Source organism: Sinocyclocheilus anshuiensis, unplaced genomic scaffold (genome assembly GCF_001515605.1).
Source record: "Sinocyclocheilus anshuiensis isolate Anshui unplaced genomic scaffold, SAMN03320099.WGS_v1.1 scaffold784, whole genome shotgun sequence".
NCBI classification, from domain to species: Eukaryota; Metazoa; Chordata; class Actinopteri; order Cypriniformes; family Cyprinidae; genus Sinocyclocheilus; species Sinocyclocheilus anshuiensis.
The window spans coordinates 1,462,293-1,473,899 of record NW_015554160.1 but is presented as its reverse complement, the minus strand read 5'-3'; the positions used below and the strand labels follow the sequence as shown (position 1 = coordinate 1,473,899).

Sequence of the window (11,607 nt, the reverse complement as noted above, 5' to 3'; positions counted from 1 at the left end):
AAAGTTTATTTCACTTCGGAACATTCATTCACGGATTTGCGCTACTGTCTTCACACACAGACGAAACTTACTAGAAAAGTGTGAAGTGTGACATAATATACCTCTGTAAATAAATATAAATTCACGTCTCGCGCACTTTAATGCCCTTTGACTGTAACGTGTACATTCCCTTGGAACTGGAATCATGGCGGAATATCATGTGAAGTCCACTTCACAGGGCACTTACGGTCGAATAAGGCAACGCTTGAATGCTGCTGCCTGAACAAGTCCTTACTGAAGTGAAAATGTTGACTGGTGTCACTATCTCGCGAACGCGCCGGCGGATCTCCACCAAATTCGGGGGATCCCTTCAGCTTGAGGAGCCCTCTCGAACGCCACCCTCCGCGCGTCGGTAGTCCCCCGGGATCGCTTGATCGGTCGGCGCCGGACCGTGAATTTAACCACCTGTAACTCCCGAACCCCGGGGGCTATCGACGCGGGGGTGGTCTCATTCGAAGGCCTCTAGACGTACACTCGCGTTCGAGAGGGTTCCTCGAGCTGAAGGGATCCCCCGAATTTGGTGAGGATTCGCCGCGCCGTTATGGACATATGGCCGTTCAAAGTTTCAGTGGTTTTCCATAGACTTAAGCTTCAAAAGCGTTTCACCCAGGTCGCCAGTAGCAAACAATAGAGGACATTGTCTCTGCTGGACAAACTAAGTAATTACACCATTCAAAAGCATTAAATCTGCGTTATATGTTCTGTAAAAAAAAATTAATATCAGCGGCATATTCGCCGATACCGATATATCGGCAACAGGCTCATATCGACCGATAATATCGACAAAACGATATATCGGTCGGGCTCTAATGACAATGCATACAAACATGAGCCTCATTCTCTACAAATACACTTAATTTATTTATGCGCATGAACAAATCTATTTACCCAAGTCACTGAATGATCTTTATGGACATAAATGCAAATTACTGAATTTGGACTAAAAGAAAAGACATGATCTTTTCTGAGAATTTCTTGTCACAGTGCTTTGGTCCAGAGTCTGCTACTATCACTGATTTAAACTTAAGTAGCAAAAATAGAGCATGCCTTTATTCTTTTATGTAAAATGTATATTATATTTAACATGATTTTTACTGTTCTTAAGCATTTAAAATACACTTGGCTACAATGGTTGTTCGGTTGAAATTATTATTCCTCATATTCCTCTTATATGTTTTGGACTACTGTACAATATGCTACACAAATAATATTCTCTCACCTTCACATCTGCTCTGGTCTTGTCTGTGACCTCCATGATGAACTCACAGCGTTTGCCGTTCGGCTGGCTCACCAGGTGGTTCAGTATATACAGGTCTACCGTTGCACCCAGGTTATCGATGTTGGAGACAAAAATGTACTCCTTCCCTTCAGCGATGAGCTGCTCCAACAGACCGGAGTTATAAAAGCTGGCGTAAATGTCACCATGACCAGGAGGATACCACACATCTGCATTCTCTCCTGTCATAGCCATGTCCTTAGCGACTGGCAACAATGACTCCTTATTTATCCGTGGATACCTGGAAAATTCAGAGGAGAGAAAGTCTTCAGCAAATGAAATTAAATATAAATATTAGATGATAAAGTAAAATGAAGTAGTAAATAAATGTAAAATGAAAACTCAGAATATAAAAATCAAAGCTAATTGAAGTTAATAATAAATACAAGAGTAGCATATAAATAATACTAAAATAACAATAGTCTGTCAAATAAAAAATTATCACTATCATATTGGCCAAAGTCTTGTTTCAGCTGCATTCCTAAAAATCAGAATGATCAGAAAAAAAGCTAAAATGGATAGATAAAATGGATGCAAACAAAAGCCCCGTTTCCACCGCAGGAACTTTCCCCAGGAACTAGGGACTTTGGGCCAGTACTCGGTGGGTGCTTCTCAAACGGAAGGCTGCATATCTCGGCTGCCACGTCATCAAATGTCGCTGAAGGCCATTTCAATCAGAAGGATCCTTGGAAGGCAGCCTTCGTTTCGCGTAGTTCATTCAGCTGAATTTGAAGGATGCATGGGATGTATCTGCGACTTTCAATCACCCACAATCCTTTGTACCCATTCCATTTCATGAAAATAAACTGACGAAAAACGATTCAGTACTGAGCTTATCTGAATTTATTATGAAATGCAAGACAAAAATAATGTTCTCGGACATGAAAGGATAGATGTTATCTTTTGTTTTGGTGTAAATTATTTACTAAACGCTCAACTTCCAATAATGTAAGCCACGGGGAAACTAGACGACTGTGATTCATTGTATAGCATTAATAGAAAGCAAATTAATATAAAGATTTGTAATACAAAGTATTTTTCGAAAACTACGTTTTATTAGTGTTTTTGTGCCGTGACGGTGAGGAACATATGTGAAGTAGCCACGCGCACTTACTAGACTGTCTCATTCTAGCGTTTAATGCCGAGGAGGACTCTAGCCTACAAGACTCTGAAAGACTGAACTAGGAAGGACGCAGCCTCGGTAGGATGCAGACTTCCGTTTGAGAAGCACCCGGTGTGTTTCCGCCGCAGGAACCAGGATCTAAATAAAGTTCCGAGTAAAAATTTGCCCCTCAGAATGTCCCTGCTCGCGAGGTAGTACTTTTTCAAAGGTCTGGAACTTTCGGGGGCAGGACTTGGGCGCTGAACATGCTGATTGGTTGAGTTCACGCAGCATTGTATTTTAACCACCATATATTCGCATAATTTTCAAAATATTACTGTTATTGTGTCATGAGATGTAGTTTTAAAAGTATTTCAGGAGAGAATGTAGTTGTTTAAAATTCAAATCTGCGGTATATTTATAAAGACAGATTTCGGAGACATGAGCTCCACGCACGATCAGTGGGCGCTCAGTGCTCATGTATCCCGGCGAGAGCAGCCTCAACTCGGCTAGTCCTTCTGACATTTGCCACTGGCTCCGATGTCTCTGTAGTGGTTAAACATAAGATATAATTCATTTTGGGTAAATCTAACAGGTAATCTTTGGTCTTTATTCTATTAATCTATTAATATGTTAAATTGAAAATGAAAAGGCAATACTGTTTGATATAATATTTTGTTTCATTGTAATGTATGTTCCCTGAACTACATTTCTGCGGCTATTAATATGTTTAAATAAAAGCGAAAAGAGGCAGTGGTGTTTGATATCATATTTCGTCTTATTGTAAATACAGTGAGGAAAATTGCAGTAGCCAAGGCGAGCTGACTGACGTTATCAAGTACACTGCTGTTTGCAGAATTACTGGACACACTCCCGAGTCGAACTCGCGAAGTCCGAACTACCGAGGATGCAAGTCCGAAATTTGGAGAAGGGTATAACTGCAGCCTGGAGATCTCCAAATGGGGGAGGGAACTCCAAAACGGGGTGGGAGCTCCAAAATAGGGCGTGGCTTCCTCCCATTGACAGACAGGCACATGACACGCATGCGCAATTGTTTCTCCCAATCCAGTTCAGTTGAAACTCCGCCCCACAGCTGATTCTAAAGATTTTATTGGTTGTGTCAATCACAGTTGATTTCCTACACTATGCTACAATAAATGCTAACAACCCCTAAGCCTACCCCACACCTGACCCTAACCTTAGCCAGTGAAATTGTCTGCACGGCGGGATTGGCGCTGAATAGCGTGGTAAACAAAGTTCAGGAGATAAGCAGTTAATAAGATTATGCGATATGAGATCGCCGAGCCAGGCCCCCAACTGGACCTCACCCCCGTTGGCTAAAACAAAGCGATAGAGTGAATTAAGTTTATTAGAGAGTTTATTAAGCAGAGGTTCAAACTCTGGTCCGAACAACACTGGCCACGAGCTTTGGGCTCTGCTCTCAAGGAAAATATTTATTTATATAGCATATTTTATTTTAGATCAATTAGAAACAATGTTTAATTTATAAAGTTTTATTTTGAAATGTAAGTCAATAACAATTGGCCGGAGCCAGAGCCAATGGTGAAAGTCTTTGCGCGAGGAGACCCCGCCCCATTTTGGAGGTTCTGCCCACTTTTGGAGTTCACGCCCCATTTTGGAGATCTCCGGTGTGCAGTTATATCTACTTGGAAATTTGCGTACTTGGTATTGAGAAACGCGCGCAGACCTACCTCACCAGACTATATGCCTAATCTTCTCGGTACTTTAGACCGCGATGGAAACGCAGACAGGTTTGGGGGAAAAAGTTCAGAAGACAAGTTGTTCCAGGTAATTACGGTGGAAAAGCGGCTAAACACAAAGTGTCGTAAAGTGTTTCCTCTTTACAGAAAGAAAAAAACATTTCAAGCTTTGTTTATATGGGCATGAAAAATACACTGCGTATGCAAATGTGCTTTCAGAGAGGCTCTAAAATCTTCTCTCGCTCTTGCATTTCAAGCTTATTCAGGTCAAATGAAGCCAGGGAAAACATCTGACATTCTATGTAGTATTCATCCTCCTCCTCGTCCTTTCATTACATAGTCTCTTGCACAAGCTTCAGCTTTAACCGGGACTAAATGTGCTGTCTTTTAGCGCTGTATTCGGTGTAACCATATCCCACGAGCGTCTGTTGTTAGCTTGGAGATAAATTTCTGCTCTGACAAGTCCATAAAATATTAACATATCCCCATTATCGCTTAGAATCCTCATCAATCTTTAACTTGTTTTTTAAACAAGCTTTTTAAGTGTTTGCAGGCTAAGGGTCACATTATGAAGGTGAAGAAATCCAATTTATTTTCATCCTGCACTGTCTGTGCCAAAACGCTGAATTACAATCTCTTTGTTTAGATGTATGTGTCATCAACTGAGTGATCTATTATACTCAAATTACATAAATGTTACATTATTCCTATGTATATATCTGTGGTTTGTGTGTTTATTTAACTATACTCAGAATACTTACATTGAGAAGTCAGATAAATCTTTAAAAAACTGGAATAAATAATGAACTATAAATTGCATATCTAATTTATTTTAAAAATGCATGATTTTAGTTTAGGCTTATTAATTATAACTAGCTTAATTTGAAAACAAATGTAAGTCTATTTCATGTCAGGTAAATGCGTGTATGAATGTGTGGGTTAATACCTGCTCTGGTTGAACGTGTGTATCTTGACTCTGTGGTGAGTGTATTTTTGTAGGATCTTCTTAGTGTCTTCATCCGTATTGAAAGAGTTCATGAGCACCAGTGGAACATCAGCATTATATGTTTTATTCAAGTGCTACAAAGACCAAAGAGACAAATTACTTACTAAAAACATTATCAAACAAGTTAACTCATGTTTTATCTATTAAAGGGGTCATATGATGCGATTTCAAGTTTTCCTTTCTCTTCGGAGTGTTACAAGCTGATTGTGCATAGACAAGATCCCTGAAGTTGCAAAGACGTTTTTTGAACATTAAAGCATGTCAACATATTCTGTTACACCAAATACACAAAATAATGATCTTTAGAAAAGCATCATATGACCCCTTTAACATTCTAAACAAGTTAACAATGCCCACAATGTTTCTCATTAATACTGATACTTTGGCAGGTTTATTACATTCTGCAGCACATTCCATTTAATCTGGGAGAATGAACTCTTGATAATCCTAAATAACAAAATTTATTGTTTAGACAACGCTGTAAACGTGAGATCTTTAACACAAGAGCCAAGCTGATAAAACATGGTCTCCAGTGGATATAGACACCTCTCCTATCTAATCTCTGCAGTTACTCTGGTGTGATGAACATGGTCAATAATTAATCAGAACATAATTATTAGGTGAATTGGCAAGGTGTCAACAGTACTGCAGTAAGTGAAGTACACTTAAAGTAAAAAAAATGGTGTGTAATTTTGGATCAAAGTTTAACACCAGTGGATCAAACACACTGGTCACCAGTTTCTGCAGTAATTCTTTGATCAGTAATTTCCAAACTAATGCAAATTTTGTTTTTTTAGTCATACTGAGGTACAAAAAACTTCTGTAATTGAAGAATTACCCATAAATAAATTTAATTTCCCTGTGTTAATGGTTAATGATACTTTAACTACAAAGTTCTTACAAAAATGATTAAAATGAGTATGCATCATCCTCTTTCAGAAACTGCTGGATGACACATTTTAGGTCAGTTTCTTTTAATGAATGTTTGCCATAAATCTCAACCTAAAGAGAAGCCAAATGGTATAAGCTGGCCTAAGGGCTTGCTAAAGGCCTGCCAACTATAGAAACGACAGCCTGTATTTCTGAGAGAGAAGGACAGATTACCCATTTACATGTACTAATGGACCTTATTCAGTGAGTGGGATATCTGATGACATGAGGCAGGTAAACGGTCTGTCGAAGAGACACTGAGCTGAGTGTTCTTCAGTGAAGGCATCCCACAGGGCTCAGTATTTGGCTCCTATATTTTTTTCCATCTTGCCCAGAACACAGCCCTCTCTGTTTCAGTTTCAACCCAAGTTCTCTTTCATGCTCACTACCTATCTTTCTGTTCATGGCACTGAGAAAAATAACCAGCACAGAGCCTGTTGCTGCTGGTTTAAAATGATCGCTCTGTATAAATGAAGGAATGTGCCTGTGTTGTACAGCTGTAGATGAGGAGAGCAAGAGAAGGGAAAGACAGAGGAACATATGTTTGTGATTAAAGACCTATGGGTGGAGGTCTTATTTGCTCGCTTTCAAATCTCTCAGACAGCTGCTGTGTTTTTCCCAGCTGGAGTGATTTATATTTCTTTGGGTTCAAATCTGAGAAGCTCTCTTATTTGAGATGCATTTAAAAGAGACAATAATTGAATGTGCATTCCCTACAGATAAAAACACCTGAAGAATATTAGAAAGATATTATCTTGCAAAATGTGCAATGAAAAAAAACTACAGAATTTTATTGGTTTATTTTTAAATCAAATGTGAATTACATGATGCAAATTATGTAGGAAGGAAATATTCTATTTTGTGGCAATAATCAAACTTGTTCCAACCAAAGTGGCAGTGTTTGGCTAATTAGCATGGCCGCTTTAGCCCCCACTAAACAACTGTCATTGAGATTAACAGGAAAATATTATAGACCTCCATGTGTGAAACTATACGGTCATATGACAAACCTCAATCTGTTGGACGGTTAGATCCAGGAAAGTGTTCTCATTACGGACGCTAATAAGGCTCTTGGGCCCTTTGCAGCCCATGCTGGTTCCCAGACCTCCATTCAGCTTCACCACCACCAGCTTATTCAGACTGTCTGCTATGTAGTCCGGTAGACCCTTTGCCTTAATCTTATCATATGGCTGGATCTGAAACAAAGACAAGAAAGACAAACGACTGTGAGTCAGGACATGCTTACATTTTTTCACCATCTGGAAGTTTATATTATATTATAAGGAGTTCTGGATTATATTATACTGGAGTTCATAAATTATCCATCCAGTGACAATGAAGTCTCTAAATTTCATCCAGATGCTGTTGCTATTGGTGTGCGTGTGTGTCTCATTGGATTCTTCTTCTACAAAAAAATCTGACTAAGGGGTCAGAAGTCAAACGTTGAGGTTAGTGCACTGTTATGATTGTGTCTGCAATCAATCTTCCAGAATCACTAGGATCATTTTCAAATACACCAAACAACCACAACACACATTGTGCAAGCACAACATTTCTCATAGAGGCAGAAAAAAAGGACCATGTTTAATCGAATAAACAGCCCAACTGCTGGATCAATAGTACCAGTGGGAGGGAGACAGAAAGACGAGAAGAGAGAGACGATGGATGCGTTTCTGAAAGAAAAGATCCTTTCCCTTTACATCATTCCTCGTTTCCCATGAGGGTGATGGGGCACCACCATGAGACATAACTGATGAGTCAGATACCAATAAAACATCACCACACATTTGCACTAAAATTCAGAGCACAATGCCCCACTTTATGATATTATGACAGATAAGCACAAACATGAAAAAAGAAAAGGACTAAAAACGTAATATCTCAATCACACACAGCATTTCCATGACAAACACACAGACAGATGGAGAACATGATGTAACCAAGGTCATAATGTTTGTCAGGGAGAAAGAGCAATGAGTGTGTGAGAGAAGGAAGTCAAGACAGATGTGTCTATGTAAGAGGGGGCTAAAGATGAAAAGAAAGCATGATTTTCCCCCCAACCCCGTGAAGCACAAACCAAAGTGCAGTCAGTTCTGAAGATTTCACTGGTCATGTCAATCACAGTGCTGACCACCTACAAAACACTGAAACAAATACTAAGCCCTAACCCTAAAATAAACCCTAATCTTGGTGTAGCACATCCTGATAATAGCATTACTGTTTGTCATGATCGCCTCCATCCATGATATATCAGAACTCTGAACTGGATCCATGAAATCTGAACAGGATCTATGAAATCTGAACATTTCTTAACAGGTAAGTGATTGAGTTGACCAATGAAATAAGCTGTGGGGAGAGTTTGTGCTTAACTGGTTTGGTGTAAATTTGTAACAAAAAAATATCTAAAAAAAAAAAGAATCTGTGACCACAGAACTGAATTCCATTCCATAGAATGGAAAAGCATCTGTAGATTCCTGGTCATCAGGTGCTCAGATACAGCCATATGCAGTCTCAGTGATCAGATGAAAAACAGGAGTATTTTTATGTTGATTTGTCTTATATTGTATACATACTTGTGGTTTACAGTGCTCAAACATTGAGGCTGCCAGCAGAGGTTGGTGGCTAAAATCCCAGGGCTGCTCATCACTTGGAGCAAACAACAGCCGGAGAGGCAGCAGTTCTCTCAGCCGTTTCAAAGAGAAAATCTTTTTAAATGTATTTTCAATCTCTAAATGATTCCTCCACAAACTGTTGGGACAGTCTTTTCATGTAAATTCAGCCACATTATTGTAGAATGACAGGTAGAGTTGATTCCTTGACTTTATCAAAGAATGTTATATGACATTCACCACACAGACCATGGTGCCAGATGGCAATAACATGGTATGTAATTATTACCATATTCATATACCATGGTATTTTTACATGTTAATCCAATGCATTTCAGAGAAAACCAATTACTGTTTTGTAATTTTGTTTGTTGTTTTGATGGACTCAGTTCCAGTCTACTGTGCAGTGAAACTAGGTCATCAGTCAACCTTGGAATTAAAAACAACCCTGAAAAATATCTTCTCTATATTGACTGCAATTTTATGGCCTACAAACAAACATAGACACACACATTCATAATGCCATCCATTAATACTCTGACTGAAATTCAATCAGTAATAGCAATGATATATGTGACTGTGTTAAATGTGATTCAGTAGCATTACAGAGAGAGTGTGTAACAATAGTGTGTAGTGGTGAAACATCTCTGTCAGTCTCTTATGTTGATACAATCTGAACATCTGATAACTTTTTCACTCAGGATCACTCAAACTAACCTTTTTGCACTAGGGCTGTAATACTATATACTTGCTTGCAAAAATTTGGTACGGTAACATTACTTGTATTGCGTGACTCCTTCAGTTTATTGTTTCTTACATTTTCTGAGAAAAGTGTTTCCTAAAAAGTTCTATCAATTTATCAATCCTACATTTACTATGATTGTGTTCTCCTGCGTGTTGTTCACCTCATTGTCTATGAGCCTTTTTCATAAAATATACGCAGAACAAATTTCTGTGTAAATCATGCATGCAATTATTCTTGTGTAAACCATAGTAATTTATTCAGCGTGTTAATATACATATGAATAGATTTACAATTTAGATAGAAACTTGTTTGTTCACGCCCCGTGTCTTTAATCTCTGATCAGGTGTTGTTGTAGTGGTGGTGTGAGTTCAGTCTTTTCAAGTGTCTATAGTTCCTTGTTCTTTGTGTACTGTCGCTTATATTGTGTGTGCGTCAAATAAAGCAGCAATCCTTTTTCCATTGCTTTTGAGACCCAAAATGTTTCTAGGTGAATACACACAATCTATTTTTAGTGCCTTTGATTGAATAGTTGCAATGCAGTTTAGGTGGCATTATTGTGGCAATGAAAGGCATTTGACTAAACATGAGCCCAGTTCCAAACCACCATGACACCACCTCCCCTGAGGCCCTAAATGAAACATGGCTGACTGAATTAACTAACCAGTCATCCAGAGAACAACAGGGATGTCCTAACTGCTGGTAAAGAAAAGAAAGAAAGTATTTGAGATCTGAGCTTCAAACCAAAAGCAGGACGCCCAATATTTTAAGCTTGTTTTACAGGTTGAATCAGATTGTTGAAACATTATTTCTGGGTCAGCCACATTCCAGTTGCTCAAACCTCTTCACACATTCATAATCACACACACCACATAAATAAAACCCCTCAAAGATCCCACAGTGTCACAAGACCAGAATTTCCAGCATTGTCAATACATACCTTCATCGATAATGTGTTTTTATGTCTTACAAATAGAAACTTTTTCTTGTGATTGAACACAGTTGTTACTAATTCTGCTGAACTATAAGCAAATTAATGTTTTTAAATATACATAATGTAGAATTTATAGCTATTACTGAGTTACATTATATATTACTGAAAATTGCAATCATAATAAATTAGTTGTAAATTTTTAAAAAGTAAATATTGGATAATATAAAAATCTATGTATTTTTCTGACGCTAATGTAAAAACACATTCTATATTAAAACCGTTTACATTCTATATACAATCTATAAAAACAAAAATGCACACCTTTAAAAATTCTGGAAAAAAACAGCTGAGCTAATTAGGTTTCTGATGTGGGCTTCGGTGGGAGAGAAAGAATGTGAAATCTCATGATGAACTCGACATAAAATCTGGGTAAAAAGTTCTGGGTAAAAGTTCCAATAATTACCTTTTTTTTTTAACCACAAACAAGTCAATCAGCCACTTATCTTGGGTACAATATATCTACTGGGACAACACTGGTCATTATTACAGCAAACATAAGGTGTGACGTTGCAGAATCCAGACGTTATGTGGCAACAGATGAGGACTGGTTAGCCTTTTATACACCCAGCAGATGTTAACGGTGAATGAGCTTCTTTTTTTTTTTTTGTCAAATACGGTTTCATAAGGACAAACACACAATGACACACCCTTAAGTTACAATGAGAGAAAGCAATTTAAGCAAAGACAGCCCATCCCTAAGGTCCCAACATCCCAAACCCGACATTTTACAGCATTTACTGTACATTATGCAGAACTGGAGGAATTTCTCTTCTACGTAACAACCTCACCTTCTCCAAATATCCTAAAATTTACATGCATACATACACACAAAGGTCTGTAAACATCACTCTTTAAGTTTGGAAGGAGTTGGAAGGAGATCGGTCTCTGTGCTTGTCTTGTGAGCTTAAAACAGGAATTTCTGGAGCAAGGCATATAATATCCTGCTTAGATAACCTGGCTATATATGCTGCAGACTGTGGTATCAAACATTTCACACGCAGTTTCATAGTACAGCCTGCATGTGGTTCCTCATGGAGCTGAAAGTCTTGCGAGTGGGTTTCTGGCTCTTAGAGAACATTGCATAATCATCACAGACCCAGCGGAAAGCAGACCGACACTGGATTCTTTATGTGAAACACAAACACACACACACACACACACACACACACACACACACACACACACACA

The 11,607-nt window shown here is 38.5% G+C and overlaps 1 protein-coding gene across 1 annotated transcript in view; it reads right to left on the bottom strand.

Annotated features, from left to right (window-relative positions):
* The window catches only part of LOC107670838 (UTP--glucose-1-phosphate uridylyltransferase-like), a 35,838-nt gene that overhangs the window by 8,273 nt on the left and 15,958 nt on the right, over positions 1 to 11,607 (bottom strand). The window contains exons 5-6 of the mRNA XM_016463609.1: positions 5,085 to 5,218; positions 1,259 to 1,556 (exon numbers count right to left, since the gene is read on the bottom strand). Coding sequence (XP_016319095.1) covers positions 1,259 to 1,556; positions 5,085 to 5,218 — 432 coding nt within the window. The remainder of the gene's footprint in view (positions 1 to 1,258; positions 1,557 to 5,084; positions 5,219 to 11,607) is intronic.